This window comes from Macadamia integrifolia, chromosome 3, assembly GCF_013358625.1.
Source record: "Macadamia integrifolia cultivar HAES 741 chromosome 3, SCU_Mint_v3, whole genome shotgun sequence".
Lineage (NCBI taxonomy): Eukaryota > Viridiplantae > Streptophyta > Magnoliopsida > Proteales > Proteaceae > Macadamia > Macadamia integrifolia.
The window spans coordinates 34,966,633-34,986,344 of record NC_056559.1 but is presented as its reverse complement, the minus strand read 5'-3'; the positions used below and the strand labels follow the sequence as shown (position 1 = coordinate 34,986,344).

The window sequence follows — 19,712 nt, the reverse complement described above, 5'->3', positions numbered from 1 at the left end:
GTTTAAGAGCCTTATCATATTTTATTCGAGATCATTCTCTTGAGTTTGTTTGCGTAGTGGAGCCAATGATTAGTGAAAGCAAATTTCCTTTTTTGTTCTTTAAAAAATTGGGGTTCGAGTCTGATTTCATTCACAATTTCCGTATGGACAAGGTCCCTAATATATGGGTAATATGGAAACAAGGAATTCCTCGCCCCTCGATCATCGCAGTGTCTGATCAGCAATTATCAATTACTATGGATTGGTTAGGGAACTGTGTAGGCCTAACCTTTGTTCACGCTAATTGTTTTACGGTCAAACGGAGAGAGCTTTGGTCGGAGCTAGGTTTGGTGGTGAATCCAAATCTGCCCTGGTCATTGATAGGTGATTTCAATGCTGCCCTTATTTCCAACGAGAAAAGGGGGTCCAAGGAGATTCAATGCAAAATCAGCTGCCGATTTCCAATCTATGGTGGATACTTGTCTTTTGATACAAGTACCCTCACAAGGTAAGAAGTTTACCTGGACTAACAATCGCCGGTGAGGTAATGTAGCTGCAGTCCTCGATCGAAGTTTCTGCAACAGTAAATGGTTGGATATGTTTAAATGTACTCTTCAAAGGGTCCTTTTAAGGTCATCCTCTGATCATGCTCCCATTCTAGTTGTGTCAGATTCAATCGCCCGACCAGGTAACATTCCTTTTAGATTTAATAATTTTTGGATGGAGCATGATCTTTTTGATAATGTAATTCAAGATGTGTGGAACTAGGAAATATCTGGAAATCCAATTTTTATTCTTTCTCAAAAACTTAAGCGAGTTAAGCTGTATATCAAGCCTTGGGGAAGAAAAAATTTTCCCAATATTGATAACGAAGTCAAAAAAGCTTCTGATCACCTAAATTATGTTCATCAAGAAATTGAGGCTGCAGGGATGTTAGATGACCTTTTTGGTCGCGAGGCTGATGCCAAAACAGCGCTGCTGAAAGCTAACCAGTTGCAGGATAATCTATAGGCTCAAAAAGCTAAGCAGAGGTGGATGAAAGATGGGGACAAAAATTCAAAGTTCTTTCATCTATCAGTGAAAATGCGACGGGTTCGAAATCAAATCCGCACTTTGCAGAATGCTGATGGGGAGTGGATGAATGACCAGCAACAATTATCTTCATATATTGTCAATTATTATGAGGAATTCCATAGATTATTTGTTACTTCTCCTCACCCTGAGCTGCTGGACTGCATTCCATACATTATTTCGGATGATGATGCTCTCTATTTGGAGGTTGAACCATCTTCAGAGGAAATAAAAAAAGCTGTTTGGGAATTAGACCCAGATAGTTCCCCTGGACCTGACGGCTTCTCAGGGAAATTTTTTAGGTGGGTATGGAGTATTGTTAAGGATAATTTTTGCAGGGTTGTATTGCGCTTCTTTAGACGGGGAATCCTTCCAAAGGGTGTGAATAATTTCTTTCTCACTCTTATCCCTAAGGTGGTGGGGGCTACTTCTCTCGACAAGTATAGGCCAATTTGCATGGGAAATTATTTTTGCAAGGTATTATCAAAAATTGTGGCAAGTAGAGTTGCAATTCTACTTCCAAAGCTGATTTCGGAGGAACAAGGGGCATTCCAAAAGGGGAAGATAATGTCAGAAAACATTAGCCTTGCTTCAGAATTGGTAAATTTGATGCATTCCATGGTTAGGGGAGGTGGGATGGGGCTCAAGGTTGATGTACAGAAAGCCTACGATTCTCTATAATGGGGATTTCTATTTGATGTTCTTGGGAAGTTTGGTTTTCCTAGGAAATGGATTTCTTGGATCCAAGAAATTCTTTCATCCTCAAGGATTTCGGTTCTAATAAATGGAGGTCCAGAGGGGTTTTTTGGTGTGGGTCGTGGTCTTCGTCAAGGCGATCCGTTATCTCCCATTTTGTTTATTTTAGCTGAGGAAGTGCTCTGTAGAGTATTAAATAAATTGGCCTTGGAAGGTTTAATCAAGTCGCTGCCGGGTCCAAGAGGTACCTGCACTCCAACTCACCTATTATTCGTGGACGATATTTTCATCTTCATGAATGCGTCGGCTAAATATGTTAAAAATCTGCATTTATTTTTATCAAAGTATAAGGATTTCTCTGGACAACAGTTTAATCTCGACAAGAGCAAAGTCTTCTTTGGGAAGGTTGCCCCCCACAGGAAACAATTCATCAGTAATTTATTGGGAATTCAGGCCTCAAAATTCCCTACAAGGTATTTGGGTGTGGAAATCTTCAAGGGAAGATTGAAGAAGAATCATCTTTTACCTTTGATGGATAAGATTAAATGCAAATTGGCTGCCTGGAAAGGGAAGCTCCTCTCGATGGCTGGTAGGGTGGAGTTGGTTTGATCAGTAATTTCGAGTATTCCTATCCATAATTTTGCAGTTTATTGGTGGCCCCAGTCCATTATCAAAACTGTAGAGCAGTGGATGAGAAATTTTATCTGGTCGGGTCAAATGGAGGTGGGGAAAAAATTGTGATAAAATGGGAGAACACTTGTAAGCCCAAGGATGAGGGTAGTTTGGGTATCAGAAAACTGAGAGAGGTGAATAAAGCTTGTTTATGCAAGCTCGCCTGGCAGATTAAACATGAAGACAATATTATGAGCAAATCTTTTAGAGCAAGATTTGTTCAGAAAAATGGCTCTCTTAGGAAGGGATATAAATCTTCCTCCATTTTTCCGAGGCTGAAGAGGGTGTGGAAATTCGTGTCGGACATGGAAAGATGGACAGTGGGAAATGGGGAAAAAATCATGTTCTGGACAGATAAATGGTTAGAAAATTCTTCCTTGGCGGAGTCTTCTAATTTGGAGCAGGAAATGTTCATAGGGAGGACTATGCGCCTAGCAGATCTTAATCGAAATGGTGAGTGGTTTTTTCCAAACGTTTCTTCGAAATTTCTTGCCAAGACCTTTGAGAAGGCAAAAATAATTTCTTTATCGCCTATGGAGGATATATGTCATTGGAAGCTATCAAATTCTGGGGCATTCTCTTTGCGATCAGCGTGGGAGGAGATAAGGGGGAAAAATCAGAAATTCCCTTGGTTTTCGATTTTATGGAAATCCAAGATTCTGCCTCGTCAAGCTGTGTTTGGTTGGAGGCTTGCTCATAATCGGTTACCCACGGATGAGGAGGTGCACAGAAGGGGTGTGATGATGCCTTCTAGGTGCATTTTGTGTGGTCATGCAGAAGAATCTATTCCTCATTTATTCATTCATTGTGAGTACACCCAATCTCTGTGGAATTCGCTTTGTGATTTATTTGGTATCAGGTGGCAGCCCCTTGATAGAATGGGGGACATTTTAGCATGGTGGAAATGGAAAGGGAAGATTTTAACCTTTTCAACTGTGTGGCTTCGTGGCTTTATCCTGATCCCATATGCTGTCTGGATGGAGAGAAACGCTAGATATCATGATGGTGCAGCTCTTCATTATAAACATATTTTTGCTCGAGTGAAAGGAGAAATTTGTATGATTTCTAGTGTACATCTTGGGAAACCCCTTTCCATCCTGGATCTGATATGTGTTAGAAGAATAGGAATTCCTCGGGTAATAAGAACTCGTAGAGAGATTATTGAAGTTCGATGGTGTCCCCCATTTCCAGGATGGATTAAGCTAAACACTGATGGATGCTCCTTGGGTAATCCAGGGAAGGCTGGAGCAGGCGGGATTTTTAGAAACGAGAAGGGGGACAGCCTTTTGAACTACAGAGAATATGTTGGTATCAGAACAAATTTTGATGCGGAATTTTTGGCAGTGATCGCTGGTCTTGAACAGGCAAAGATAAATGGTTTTCAGCATCTTTGGATTGAATGCGACTCTACAGCAGTGGTGATCCTTCTTTCTAAAGGTTTCCATGGTTTGCTCTACAACGATGGAGGAGTCTGTTATCTTTCCTGAATTCAATAAATTGGAAGTTGACGCATTGTTGCCGGGAGGCAAATGTGATTGCTGATTTTTTGGCAAAATCATCAGCGAGATTAGAAGTGTCGTATCCGGTGGAAGCTTGGCCTCAGTTGGTTTCAATAGAATTGGATTTGGATGCTAACTAGCGTCCAAGATATCGCTTTATGAACTTATAGGTTTTTATTTAGACTAAGATTTAAGGGGGCCTTGTCCTGCTGATGGCAATGCCGAAGGTGGGGCTGGTCAAATTTTATCTTAGTCTATTTCTTGTATGATGGTGGTGATATCTTTTTTTTTTCTTTTTTATTGGGATATACATTCTTAATTTCTTCTTAATACAATGAATCTTTAGCAAAAAAAAAACCTGAAACTATTAGGTTGTGTTTGGTAGTCATCCAGAAAAATGTTTCTGACGTTTTCCCATTCTATGAGAACAAAAAAAAATGGAATAAAATGTTTGGTGTCAAGTTTTCTTTATTTATTTATTTATTTATTTTTTGAATGAAAAGGGGGAAAAAAAAGCTCGAAATGCAAAATGATGGAACAACGAAACCTTGTTCTTGCATTTCGGTTTTGTTCCAAATAATAAATAGTGAACAACTAGGGTAATCATTCCTGAAACAGGTTCACCAAACACCTTTTTTTTTTTTTTTTTTTTTTAAAACAGCATTTTGACACAAAAAACTGAAAATTTTTTTTTTTACATGAAACATCATTTCTGAAACTGAATGACTACCAAACACAACCTTATATTTTGTTCAGGCAAATCTATTTCCTAGTGAGTTGCATTACGAATTGTCATAGTGGTCATGGCGAGCAGAACATATCATGCTTCATTTCGTTTTGCTGATATTTTTATGATGTTTTATGCATATACCCAAGAATTTAGAATTATGTGCATTGCATGTGTTTATGTATGAAATGTATTCAGTCAAATGAAAATAAATTCATGAGATAAATGAAATGATTATGGAAATGTATGGAATGAAAATGAATGACCTAAATAAGAAGATGAAAAATAGGAACAGTAACCCAATTAACTGCCTTGCCAGTAGGGGATAGGTACTTAGAGGGGATGGAGAATTACCTGGTGCTCAGGGTGACTTGGATGATTGGATGCACATCCTCGCCACAGTTGCATAAGCCCTGGTGCTCATGGTGACCAGGGAGGACACGTACGGGACCCTGGTGTTGTCAACCAAGGTGGCCTGGTGTGATTTCCAGCTACCAAGATGATCCCACTACCACAGGAATGCCTAGGGATATAAGGGCCTGGTGCTCATGGTGATTACGACTGCAAATGGTGTAAATAGTGACGGGGAGTGCACAAATGGTGTAAATAAAATGATTATCATATATCTATTTTACATCTTAAAAGAAATTTTGAGAAATCAATCCACCAATTGAGATGTCCAAGGGGAGTATATAGGCTTATAGAAAAGAAAGAAAGAAAGATACATAAATACATAATTAAAATATCATAACCACTACGTATATAATATCTTGGTCCTTTACAATTCATAGACCATATAAATTTACCAACTCTTAATTAGTATATAAATTTGTAAAAAAAAAATAAAAAATTATTATAAAAATTGGGTTTTTGTTACATATGCCACAAGTAAACCTTTCATGTATCATATATTTTCTCAAAAAGATACGTCAAATGCCCTAAAGTTAATTTCGCATAATACATTATTATGTGAGCGCCACCTAAGTCAAAACTAGGGTTTAAAATAACCATGTGCTAAAAGGTAGTATTTTTTATAGCCTAGATGCCCATGATAGACTTTCCAGTGGGCTTTTTCGGGGTGTCAATTCCAAACTTGGCTGACAAGCCCAACCTAGTCCAACTTGGACTAATCAACCTGTTTAATAAATGTGTCAGGTAAATAGGCAGTTCACAGTGCATGACGGTGTAAGCCCGACAGGTGCCTGACCGGCCCAACAAGTCTACAAGCCCAACTTGGCCAATCTACTAGGCCGACTGTTTATATGGTACATTTCCCCCCCCCCCATAAAATAAGGTATATATTGAAATTTAATCAATTATTGAATGTAATTAAGTGTAAGGCCTTTTCTAAATTATTGATTATTTAAAAAATAATTATATTTATTAAAATCTAAGACAAATAAAGTTTGTTCAAGGCTTTAATGGTGCATTAGAACATTTAAGGCTCGATTACAACATATTAGCCCTATTAAAAGCCTAGAACCCAACCAAGCCAGACCTAGCCAGACTAATTCTTTAAATAGGTAGTTCATGGTGCAAGCCAAGAGTTTTGGCAAGGCGTGCTAGGCTCGACCAATTGACACCCCTAGGGACCGTTAATTAATTACACTTGAATATGCCTCATTTTAATAATTTCATAAATTATTAATTATTTCAGGCTTTACATCTACAGCTAAGGTTCCCTTACATGTACTCTATTTTTCCACCCTCTTTTTAATAAATTTCTGACTTTTAGAAAAATAAAAATAAAAAATTATTCCAAGCTTTAGGCTTATAATATTAATTATTAGAGTTTGTAGTTACAAAAAAGTTTCTAAAACTATATTTTACCATGCTCATAAACGGTTTCTACAAACTCCAATACTGGTTCCAAATACTACTTCTATAAACAGTTTCAAATTGTTGCTGCTGAGAATCTATTGGAGATTGAATGTCTGTCCTACAATAACACAGAAGGTAGAGGCCTGGAGATGGCTCCGGGATTTATTCTCCAACGCCCAAGTTAGAGACCCGTGCAACAGTAGTCAGAGAGCAATAGTGAGCGAGATAGTGAACTTACCTTTACTTGCCTCCTTTGTTCTCTTTTATAGGATTGACTCTTGTAGGGTCCTACTAGGAGACGTCCTCCTATTTCTGACAGACTTGGGGCTGTTTTGAGGATCTTATCTCGTGAGTTCCTATGGGGAATATTTCTATCCTTTGGGATTCGTCTTGCCTCTCTCCTTCAGCTAGGTAGTCTTGTTATGACTCTATTATGGAAGTAGGGTTTGAGTCCCCCAGCGGTCTTGGCACCCGGAGTTTTTTTTCGCTAGAATATCATTTGTATTAAAAAGAAGATGAAAAATATAATACAAAAGGGATAAAAACACCCAAGCAAAATATAAACAATTAAACTGAGCAAAGCGGAGACGGACTTAATCCACCTTCGGCAACGCCATTAGTAGAAAAAGCCATCAGCCAACTCTCCTCCACAAAGCATAGAAGACTGAATTAGAGCGCTAGAGGAGTCTATATCTCAGACGACCCGAGGCATCTATGTCCAGATCCATTTTGACCAAGGCTGGCCAGGATGTCACTGGTAGAGAGGTTTCAAAGTGGGCGGCAGACTTTGACAAGAAATCCACTACAGAATTTGCTTCACGAAAGCAGTGCATGATCTTCCACTCCACTCTTTCAAGGTAGGGTAAGCAGTTAATCCACCTTTGTCGAAATTTCCAAGAAGTTTTTTTTTTTTTTGTAAAAGACGAACCACCGCAACTGAGTCACATTCAATCCACAAACTCTACACCCCAAATCGGTTTGCAGATTCAATTCCTGCAATAATAGCCTGGAATTCCGCATCAAAATTTGTGCAAATTTCAAGGAACTCTCTGTAATTATATAACACCTCAGCCTTCTCATTGCGTAGAATACCTCACCCACCTGCTTTTCCTGGATTGCCCAACGAGCTGCCGTCTGAATTTAATTTGACCCATCCTGTTGGAGGAGGACACCAAAAAATTTCAAATAATTCTTTTTGCCTGTGTTGCACCCCTGGAAATCCCAACCTTCTAGCACACATCAAGTCTTCAATCGAAACAACCACCCTAGAATGGGCTAGGATCTGAGAGCGAATTTCATTTTTTATTTTCAAAAAACAAATCTACTCAGAAGAAGAGACATCTTCATACCGCCTGGAGTTCCTCTCCATCCAGATAAAAAAAGTAATTAACACGAACCCCTTATTCCACACCTCTTTCAACGACACTGATTTTGCTTGGATTTTCCACCAAGAAATCAGATGAGATTCATAAAAAAAAACTGGTCTCAACACCAAAACATTGACAGAACCAAGACCATATAGAGCTGGCGAAGCTGCACTCATAAAATAAGTGATTTTTAGACTCCTCTGACTTACCACAAAAACTGCCTTTTAAGGGCAGAGGGGCACCCCTTTTTTTCACATTCACGTCTAAAGTGAGCTTATTTCTGATCATTCTCCATCTGAAAACTGCTTGACGCAGTTGAATAGAGGACTTCCACACCAAAGATGACCAGCCCACCTTAGGGGAGCTCCTTCTACAGACCTCCCAGGCTGACTTTGTGGAAAAAACTCCTGCTGAAGAAGGGCGCCAATGACACTCATCCTCCATGCCTGAAATATGGATCGAATTAGCTTTATTTATAATGTCTTTCATGATGTTAGACGCTACCTGAGGAAAGTCTCATCTTGAATTGTGGATAAAGTCGCAGACTTTAGCCTTTAAATTCCCACTGTGACCACCATCATTCAGAAGCATTTCTTCAATGGAGAGTTGATCTAGTCACCTATCCTTCCAGAAATCAATTTTGTGCCCATTACCTACTATCCACTGCTCATTTAAAGCATAAAATTCCAGACTTTCTTTATCCCTGCCCATCGAAGAGGAGATATGGCCAAATCGAAGAGATCCATCTGTTTTAAGAAAGCAACCTCGAAAGAACTTACTCATAGAGGATTCCTTATGCTTAATCTGCCAAGTCAACTTTGCTAGACAGGAAAAATTAACATCTCGTAGTCTACGAAGTCCTAACCCCCCTTCCTGTTTTGGTTTGCAGACATCGTCCCAGTTCACCACTATTTTTTTTGTCACCTCCATATCACAAGGCCAGATAAAGTTATGCATCCACCATTCCACCAATTTGATAGAATGGTCTGGCCACCAATATACTGCGAAGTTATGGATAGGGATACTTGAGATCACTGATCGCACCAACTCCACTCTTCCTGCCATTGAGAGCAGCTTTCCCTTCCATCCAACTAGTTTTCTTTTTTATATTATCTAGCAGAGGTAACACATGAGATCCTCTCACTCTTCCCTTGAAAATTTCCATGCCCAGATACTTTGTCGGAAGCCTCTCCGATTTTATGCCTAACAGAGAAGAGATATATTGTTTCCTGTGGGGTGCCACCTTCCCAAAAAAACAGTCTACTTTTATCTAGATTGAATTTCTACCCTGAAAAGGCTTGATATTTTTCTAGAAAATCTTGGAGATTTTTCACATATTTTGTAAATGCATTCATAAAAATAAATATATCATCTGTAAAAAATAAATGAGAGGAAATGGGCACACCTCGAGGTCCTGGGAGAGACTTCAGCTTTCCATCCCTTACTAACATCTTCAGACCTCTACGGAATGCCTCCTCAGCCAAAATAAATAAGAATGGAGAAATATGATCTCCTTGTCTCAGACCTCTGCCCACTGGAAAAAAACCCACTGGACCTCCATTCACTAAAACAGATAACCTGGAAGAGCTTAAAAGAAGCTGAATCCAAGAAATCCATTTATTAGAAAAACCAAACTTTACCAATGTAGCAAAAAGGAATTTCCATTGCAAGGAGTAGTATGCCTTCTGCACATCCAATTTCAATCCCGTCCTCCACCCCTCATAGTGGAATGCATAAATTTGCCAACTCTGAGACCAGACTAATGTTGGAAGAAATGATCTTACCCTTCTGGAATGCACCCTGCTCATCTGAGACCAAATGCGACAAAAGAGGCATAAACTTGGAGGACATAATTTTAGATAGAACTTTACAAAAAAAGTTACCCATGTATATTGGCCTAAATTTGTCCAGAGAGGAAGCACCATCAAATTTTGGAATTAAGGAAATAAAATAGTTATTTATTCCTTTGGGTAGGTATCCCATCTGAAAAAAATAAACAACCCCCTTACCAAAGTCCGTCTCCACTATCTCCCAACATTTCCTGAAGAATTTTCCTAGGAATCCATCAGGACCAGGAGAACTATCAGGATCAATATCCCACACTGCTTGTTTGATTTCTTCTCTGCCAGGAATCGCTTTTAGACTAACCAAGTCTTCATTGGACAGAATTTTGGGAATACAATCTAGAAGATCATGATGCTCTATAAAACTGGTTGGTTTATAAAACTTCTCGAAGAAAGAAGCAATATACTCAGCAGTTCCCCTTTGATCTAAAGCCCAAGATCCATCCTCCCTCTTTAAAGAAGAAATTTTATTTTTCGCCCTCCTCAGCTTCACAGAGAGATGAAAGAGCTTGGAGTTGTAGTCCCCATTTTTCATCCACCTCAGCTTCGCCTTTCCAGAACATAGAGCCTCGTGTCTACAACTTGCAGTCAATAAGGCTATTTTTGCATCAGCCTCTTTATTAAAAAGATCATCAATTATACCTGATTCTTTAATTGAGTCTTGGATCGTTTTTAAATCCTTCGTTGCCTGCTCTAACTCCATATTTAGATTTAGAAAGGAATCACGTGCCCATACCTTTAACAACCCCTTGACTCTCTTCAACTTTTCAGATAAAACATATATAGGGTCACCTATTAACTGCACCTTCCATGCCTCATCAACCACTGGAAGAAAATTTTCGTTTTCCATCCAAAATCCATGGAATCTGAATGGAATATTATTCGGCTTTGGGACAATATCAGAAATTACAAGCAATGGAACATGATCTGATACCGAACTCAACAAGACACGCTGCATAACATTTCTGAAAAAATCCACCCACTTTTCATTACAAAAACTGCGATCCAACACTGTTGCCACGTGACCTCTTCTCCTATTATTAGTCTAGGTAAATTTTTTCCCAGTAGATGAAATTGGTAATAACAGACAAGCATCTATCATCGCCTGGAATTCAGCAGCAGAGCCAAGATTAAAGGTTCCTGGACCCCGTTTTTCATTGGAAAGCAGAGTTGCATTAAAATCTCCAAGTACAACCCATGGGATTGTAGAAGAAACCTACGATTCCAAACCAACCATAATTGGCGACAAACAACTTTGAAAGAACTTGCATGAACAAAAGATAGGCCAACCTTGCTACCAGGCCAGTCACACTCCATGAAATATGTTGTTCCGACATTGCTTTAACTATTGGACAAGATATCCCATACTTCCTATAATATTTGTTGGACCTGAAATAATCTTTAAAGCTTCATGAGTTCATGGTTAGTGTGGAGATGATAGATGGAGACTGAGACGAGTTTGGCTGTAGAAAAACTTGAATCTAATCATGATCCTGGGGCTGGCCGCCCGCCGGATCATGGACGACAACTCCGTCTAACTGACTTTTGGAAGCCTCAACAGAGGGAGGTGTCGGACCAAGGCCCTGAAGGTGAGGGGTCTGCAGATAAGAGTTCGGATAAGGCTGTGGGAGAAGATGGAGGTGGAAGGGAGCAGCATCAGGGTGGTCATGATGTTTCAAGGAGAACTTTTTCGTCGGTGGTTGGAAGTGCTCTTCCCGATGTAGATTTGCTTCCAGAACCAATCATTGCTGGGTCGAGAACGAAGATTGTCATTCCTTAGGAGGCATATGAGGAGAGGTTGGTTAGGTTCAAATTTTCCTTGATAGGTAGGACCAGTTTCAGATTTCTATCAATGGATGATATTCGAAAGGTCGCTGCTGAAGGATGGCAATTGAAGGGAAGAGTAGCCTTGTCTCCAATGGGGAAAGGATTTATCCTCTTTCAGTTTGAGTTGGAAGGCGATATGGCTAACATCTGGAGAAGGAATCTGATAAAAGTCCGTGGTCAATTCATTTGTTTTCAATGATGGAAACCAGATTTCGATGTCAATGAGGTGCACAAACCTACCAAGCTTGTTTGGATCAGATTTCCAGATCTCCCCCTAGAATACTGGCATGAGAAGATACTTCTTTCGATGGCCAAGGGGGCGGGGAGGCTAGTGGCTTTGGATAAACATACAAGGTCGGCTGCAATGGGAAATTTTACGCGAGTCCAAGTGGAGGTGGTGATAGGGGCTAGGAGGGTGGAGGAACTTCATGTAGAAAGAAAACAACCTGGTTCAGATGAGATATTCTGGTTCAAACAGATAATAATATATGAAGATGACATGAACAAATGCAGCTTCTGCAAAAAGGTGGGTCATGCCTTTGCTGAGTGTAGGGAGAGGAAAATTCCCTCTGATCGTACTAGAGAGAAGGAAGATTTAGTGGCGGTCGCCATGGCGGAGAGTGGTGGTGCTGAGCGGACAGAGGCTGAACATGGTGGTGAATTTCCAGAAAATTTAGTTTCCAATTTGGGAAAATCTCCTTCCCAGGTTAGGGGAGATTCTTCCTTATCTCACTCTCATTCAAGGGAGAATATTCCATTGTATATGGAAGGAGTCCAAATGCAGGGAGAGTTTGAAATTGTCATTCCTTTAGAGAAGAGTCCTAATTTGGAATCTAATAAGGAGAATATTGAGGTGAATAACGGCTCAAATGAGCCTGATTTGGCTCAAGATAGTGGATCCATTGCTGGAGCGGATGATGGATCGGATCTTGGACCAGGGTTGGCAATTAAAGAAGTCCACAATGAGGACGTTCAGAAAGTTCATAGGGCGACTCAATCAGAAGTTGTTATGCAGCAGGAATACTCATAAGGAGCAATGGAAGTTCATCATTTGGATGTGGAGGCAGTGGACAATCAAGCTCTGGAGAGGGAGGGAAGCATGGAGGACAGAAGGAAACAGAAAGGAAAGAACGTGGCTTCCCATGAGCAGACTTTTCGTAAGTCTGATCGGTTGGCTCTCCCAAAAAAGTGATTATGATAGTGTTGTTTTGGAATATTAGAGGTATCAAGAAGAAGGCTGGTGGCTTGGCCTTAGGGAACTTGGTTAGGAATGAGGCTCCGGTTATTATTTGTTTAGCAGAACCTATGGTGGAGATTCAAAAATTTCCGAAAAAATTCTTCAATAGTATTGGCTTTGATACGGATTTTATTCATAATGAGAGGACTGATAAGGTCTCAAACCTGTGGGTTTTATGGAGAAGAGGCTTGAGAAAGCTAGATGTAATCTCCTTTTCTGATCAGCATTTTTCATTTAGGTGTTGGTGGCAGCAGAGGCCTTTTGCTTTGTCAATGGTGCATGCAAACTGTTTCAGGGCTGCGAGAAGGGATCTATGGACTAACCTAGCTATGTCTGCTCCGAGCTAAGGCACTCCTTGGTTGGTCCTTGGTGACTTTAACGTGACCCTTCAGGCTCATGAAAAACGAGGTCTAGGATCCTTTAACCTGGGGTCTGTAGCTGAGTTTGGAGCAATGGTTGATGGGTGCTCCCTTATTCAGATTCCTTCTCAGGGGCATGAGTTTATCTGGACTAATAACTTGCGTAGGGGGAATGCAGTTGCAGTGCTGGACAGGAGCTTTTGCACAGATGATTGGTTCACGGTTTTTAAGGATTGCCATCAGAGAGTACTGCACTGTGGTGCGTCTGATCACTCCCCTCTATTGATGGTGTCTGAGGCTTTTGTAAAACCTCTGAATTGCCATTTTCAATTTTAGAGATTTTGGGTAGAGCATGAGAATTTTTTGGCCATTGTGAAAGGTTCCTGGGACGTCTGGATTAGTGGATCTACCATTCATGTTTTTAGTCAGAAAATTAAAAGGCTCAAGGGAGATATAAGAGAGTGGGCAAGAGATGCCTTTCCTAATATTAATTTGGAAGTGCAAGAAGCGCTTAAGGGGCTTGAAGAGATCCAGATGGAGATTGAGGAGCAAGGCATGGATGATCAATTGTTTGATCGGGAAGCTGAGGCAAAATCAAGGCATCTAAAGGCAATGGAGGGGTACGAGAAGCATTGGGCTAAGAAGGCTCGATCCAGATGGAGATTACAGGGGGATAGAAGTTCCAAATTTTTTCATATATCAGCAAAAATTAGGAGAATGAAAAATGCAATCACAAGCTTGAAGGTGGGTGCTGATCAAGTAATTTCTGAGAAGCCTCAGTTGGAGATTTATATCAAAAATTATTATGAGAATTTTTTAAAGAATTCCCCTACTATGGATCATCTGGACATGCTGGATTGCATCCCCCAAGTCTTGGAAGAAGCGGATAGATGGAGGTTGGATAGGATGCCTTCCAATGATGAAATCAAAGGGGCAATCTAGGAACTTGATCCTGAGAGTGCTCCAGGTCTGGATGGCTTCCCAAGTATGTTTTACAGAGTTTGCTGGGAAATTATTTATGTTGATGTCTGTAACGTTGTTAGAGGTTTTTTTAGTAGGGGAATTATTCCATTTGGGATTAACAATAGTTTTTTGGTGTTAATTCCTAAGACAGAGGGGGCTTGCTCTCTAGATAAATTTAGACCATTATGTTTGGGGAATTTTTTTTGTAAAATTATCTCAAAAATTATGGCGATAAGACTTTCAGGGATGCAACCTCGTATGATATCTGAAGAGCAGGGGGCCTTTCAAAAAGGCAAAATCATCCACTCTAATATTGCCTTGGCGTCAGAGCTATCAAATTTGCTGTTTTCTACTTCCAGAGGGGGTGGAATGGGGCTGAAGATTGACATCCAGAAAGCATACGACACAATCTCTTGGGATTTTATGTTCCAAGTGCTAAGGAAGTTTGGGTTTTCTGAGAACTGAATATCATGGGTTCATCAGTTGTTGGCCTCTGCGAAAGTGTCAGTTCTCCTTAATGGTGGCTCGATTGGGAATTTTGGAGTGGAGAGAGGGCTGAGAAAAGGGGATTCCCTATCCCCATTGCTGTTCATCCTTGCAGAGGAGGTGTTATTTAGAGGTCTTCATTTTCTTGTGGGTGAGAAGAAGGTTCAACCGCTCAAAGGCCCTCGTGGGGTGATCACTCCTGCCCATAGTCTTTTTGCAGATGATATATTCATCTTTGCAAATGCATCAATCAGGTATGTTAAAAACATAAAGAGCTTCCTTAGTAAGTATCAGGAGTTTTCTGGGCAGAAAATCAATCTAGAGAAGAGTAAAATTTTTTTGGGGGATATATCTTCTCAGAGAAAGTAGGCTATAGTGGAGGAGTTGGGAATTCCCCTTTGTATGTTCCCTACAAGGTACTTGGGGTGGAAAATTTCAAAGGAAGAGTTAAAAAGGAGTCAGTGATGCCAATCATGGGTAGAGTGAAAGATCGGTTATCATGATGGAAGGGTAAACTGTTGTCCCTGGCTGGTAGGGTGGAGTTGGTGAGATCAGTGATCATGAGCATGCCATCGCATAGTTTTTCTGTCCATTGGTGGCTTGCGTCTATGATTGAGACTCTAGAAAAGTGGATGTGTAACTTTGTTTGGTCGGGCGAGATAGATTCGACAAAAAGAATTGTGGTCAACTGGGATCAGTGTTGCAAACCTAAGGAGGAAGGAGGCCTTGGGTTGAGGAGATTAAGAGATGTTAACAAAGCCATGCTATATAAAACTGCATGGCGAATAAAGCATGAAGACTCCTCGACTAGTAGGTTCCTGAGGGCCAGATTTCTTGGTAAAAAAGGGACACCTAAGAATGGGTATGGTAGATCATCCATATGGCCTAGTATAAGAAGAGTGTGGAATTTTATTTCTTCAAAAGAAAGATGGATTGTTGGGGATGGAAGATCAATAAATTTTTGGAAGGACATTTGGGTGGGTGAGGCGGTTTTGGAAGAAGGTGTGGATGGTGCGGATCAGTTGGACCTGAAAGGGAAGGTGCATCGTTTCATTCAGGATTTCAAATGGTGTTTACCTGAGGTTAATTCCAATTTCATGAGAGGTATTTTTGATTCTATATCAACTATAAATATTCCAGATTTTGAATGCATCGATAGGTGTATTTGGAGCTTAACTATTGATGGGAAATTCAGTTCCAAATCTACCTAGGAGGATATTTGAAAAAAGAGCCAAATAGTGCGTTGGGCTTCCTTAATTTGGTGTAAAAAGCAGCTACCTCGGGTTTCATCCCTGGCGTGGAGAATTCTTTGTGGAAAGGTCCCAACAGATGATATGGTTAAAAAGAGAGCAGTTCCATTGGTGTCCAGATGTGAGCTATGTAAAGTGGAGGAGGAATCCTTGGATCACCTATTTATCTCTTGCTCTTTCTCTAGAAAAATCTGGTGCTACATTTGTGATTGCTTTAACTTGAATAGGGGAAATCAGTCATCTCTCCTTGAGCTTGCTCAATGGTGGAAAAGAAAGCTTAAAATGGTTTGTTGTAAGGAGGTGTGGTCATTGAGTTTTGGAATAGTTCTAGACCACTTATGGAGGGAAAGAAACGGCAGGAAATATGATAGCAAAGAAAGATTAGAAAAATATGTTTCTATCATGGTTGTGGAAGACATTAGAAGAAATGAGACTTCGACAAAGGGAGAAGTGAAAACTCCAAATGATGTTTTATCCTGCAGATGCCTTGGTGTTCCTATTCAGGATGGATCTCACAGGGAGACGTTGGAGGTTTTTTGGTGTAAGTCTTTTGTCAACTGGATTAAACTCAATTTTGATGGAAGCTCTTTGGGGAATCCAGGGCAGCCTGGTGCAGGAGGAATATTTAGAGATCAATGGGGAAGGGTGCTAAGCTCATATAAAACATTTCTAGGGTGGTTGGTGCCTTTGAAGCAGAAATAGAGGGTTTAATGGAAGGGTTGATGAGAGCCAAAGATATGAGAATTAAAATGCTGTGGGTGGAATCAGACTCGAGTGTGGTGGTGACTTTGCTTCAACAAAAGAAAGTGCCGTGGTTTGCTTTGCAAAGATGGCTGTCTCTTCAGACTTATCTGAATGGTGTTAGATGGAAAATTTCTCATAATTATAGAGAAGGGAATGCGATTGCTGACTACCTGGCTAGAGATGCGGCAAAGTATGGGATTACGGCTTAAAATGTGGTGTTTCCGTCTCATATAGTGGACATTCTAGCTAGGGATGCCGATGGAAGACCACACTTTAGATTTATTTAGTTTGAGTCTTTCCCTCTCCTGCTGATGGCAATGCCGAAGGTGGGAGTTGGGATGACTAGTGGTGTTTGTTTTTGAGTTTTGTTCTTTTGAAGTCTTTTTTTTTTCTTCTTTTAATGAAATAATCCTCTAGCAAAAAAAAAAAAAAAATCCCATACTTCCAAATAATCCACAATTTTGGAACCTTATTCTGCCTATTATTGTGAATAAAATCAATGGAATAACCCAACTTATTGAAAAATAGAGCAGGAAATCTACTCACTTGAACCATAGGTTCAGCCAAGCATAAAATCTCCAGGAAATGCTCCTTCATCAACATTCGTAAGGCCCTTTTACAAGCAGCCTTCCTCACTCCACGAATATTCCAGAAAAGGACCCGCATGGTTCACTAATTTGCCACCGAATGCTTGTCATACTTTTTAGTCTAACCGCCACCCTTCTTCTTTTGCTTTCCAACTGCCGCCTTCCCCCCATTTTCTTTCTCCCTTAACAGAGCTTCTCCATCCACAACACTCATATCTGAATGCATGATTGAGAGAAGGCCCCTTGAGTTTAGAGTAGGAATAGAAGGATCATTCTGCTCCACAAGAGAATCCACCGGAGGTGGAGGCTGTAGCCCCATCTGGTTAACACCTGACCGACCACGACCAGCCATCATAGGTCCTCTTCTTTGACGTGTAGAGAGTCTAAGATCAGGTCCCTGAACTTCACTCTGAGACCCGTACATCATGCCATGGTCTTTGACGTCAATGGGCAGGCAAGGAGGAAACGGGTCCCCATCAGAGAGTCTATACTCTAAACCCGAATCTGACCCATTGTCTAATGCATTCTTGGAGATCCTTATCCACCGAATTTTGAATTTCAAAATCTTCTTCAGTGACAACCGTGACAGCCTCCTTTCCTACTTCATTAGGAGCAATTATAGGAGCTTCCAAAATTATTTGGAGGCCTCCACCTTCCACCGAATCTTGATGATTCCCTAAATAGGAATTGTCTTTATTTGTATTAAGAGAATCCCCATTGAAACTTGGTAACTCCACCACCGAGTTAACCCTCTCCGGGTTGACTCCATCTTCCACGAAGACCGCACCTAGTACAAACGCAGCGTTGTCCTTGGCGGATTGCTTCACGTCCTCTACTTTCTTCAATCTACAAGCCGATACTTGATGGCCCAATCGCTTGCAGTTTCCACATCTCTCAGCATTGTCTTCGTATGCCACTTTTTGTGCAAAACCAAATACCTTATCAGTACCTGGTTCTAATCTTTCGACCTGAACTTCATCAATCCTCATAGTTGACTCCGATATATCAATTTCAACAAGCACCCTTACAAAGTACCCTAGAAGACCTTCCCTTGTCCTCCGATCTAAAGCCACAGGGCGACCCACTGCCTTCGCAATAGATAGCAAAACATTCTCATGCCAGTACTCGAGAGGAAGATCCGGAAGATGGATCCAAACGGGTTTTGTGAATGTCTGCTTCTCAGGGATATTGAAGTCAGGCTTCCAATGTTGAAATCGGATAACCTGATCTCCTACTCGTAAGGGACTCCTCCTCTATACTGCAGACTTGTCGCCTTCACATTGAAATTGGAATATTACAAATCCTTTCCCAAGGGGATGCATGGTCACACCTTTACTGAGTTTCCAGTTGACACGCGCCTCTTCCTTCAAAGCATTGAGAGAAATCAGGCGAAAGTTCACTCTCCATATCAGTGCAAAACGGAAGTTTTGCCTTTTGGATTCGTAATCTTGTTGGGGAATGACAATGCGACGGAAGTTCCCTGCCTGGATTGGACCAGGGAGCGAATCAATCGCAGGCCATGAAGAGCTTCCCACTACCTTTGCATATGATCTTTTGTTCACCACCTCCTCCGGTAAACCATTAGGGACCGGAATCTCTGGACCTCGATCAGGAGATTCCCTAGCACCTCCATCACCTTCTTCTTCGTCGGCTGAATCCTTTCCCAAATCGGCAGACACTCTCTCTCCTCCTTGCATTTTTTCCTTCTGAAGTATAAAACACTATCTTTTGGCACCCGGAGTTGTCAGCTTTCTACAGTCGTTTCAAATTCCTTCTTGGTTCGAGCATATGATTGGATGCCATGTGTCAGTAGCTTGTTGGGTGATTAACCTGCATGTGTCATAAATATAGCCCAAAAAATGGTTTAAAAACAATTAAAAACATTTCAAACATGTTTCACCAAATCTCTTGGTGCGGTAACAGACACATCAAAGACTGTAGTCAATGCCTTTTCCTTCAAAGATGTAATGGGTACAAGTGAAATATGTGGCCATGACAAAGGATCTAATGTTTGAGTGATGTAGAAGAAAACTTTAACTTCCTCAAGATTTAGAAAGTTGTTTCCGTCCCTATCAATTTCTGAGAATAAGCTAGGAGCATAGTTGTACCAGTTAAGTTTGTCTCGAATTCTAGACCCGTTTTCAAGAATGACCCGCTCTTATATATTCTTGCGACAATTCAAACTGAGATCTGTAATAGAAGCAGAGGGCAACTCGAATTTTGAAAACCCAATGATTTCGATTGCGGCCTGAGCCAATATTAGAAATCCTAGAATTGGTCCCAAAGAACTTGAAAACCCTTCATAAAAAGCTGAGGCATCTTCACGTATCTCTTCCCTCTCTCTCTCTCTCTCTCTCTCTCTCTCTCTCTCTCTCTCTCTCTCTCTCTCTCTCTCTCTCTCTCTCTCTCTCTCTCTCTGTATTGTGTTTATGAAGGTCTCCAGGTCTTCTTATATATATGAAGAGGTTAACTAGATGCTTAAAGTCAGTCAAAGTACAAAATGTACATAAATATTGATAAATAGAATGGAAAAAAAGGGGCCACAGTGTGTTTCTCACCAAGATCAGTGTAGGGTTTTACATG

The 19,712-nt window shown here is 40.7% G+C and overlaps 1 protein-coding gene across 1 annotated transcript; it reads right to left on the bottom strand.

Moving 5' to 3' along the window:
- Positions 1–9,551: 9,551 nt before the first annotated feature.
- On the bottom strand, positions 9,552–11,013 carry LOC122074409. The gene is made up of 4 exons (XM_042639230.1): positions 10,975–11,013; positions 10,762–10,892; positions 9,842–10,641; positions 9,552–9,640 (listed from the first exon to the last, which is right to left on the bottom strand). The coding sequence occupies exons 1-4, from the start codon at positions 11,011–11,013 to the stop codon at positions 9,552–9,554; spliced, it is 1,059 nt and encodes a 352-aa protein (XP_042495164.1).
- Positions 11,014–19,712: the final 8,699 nt, after the last annotated feature.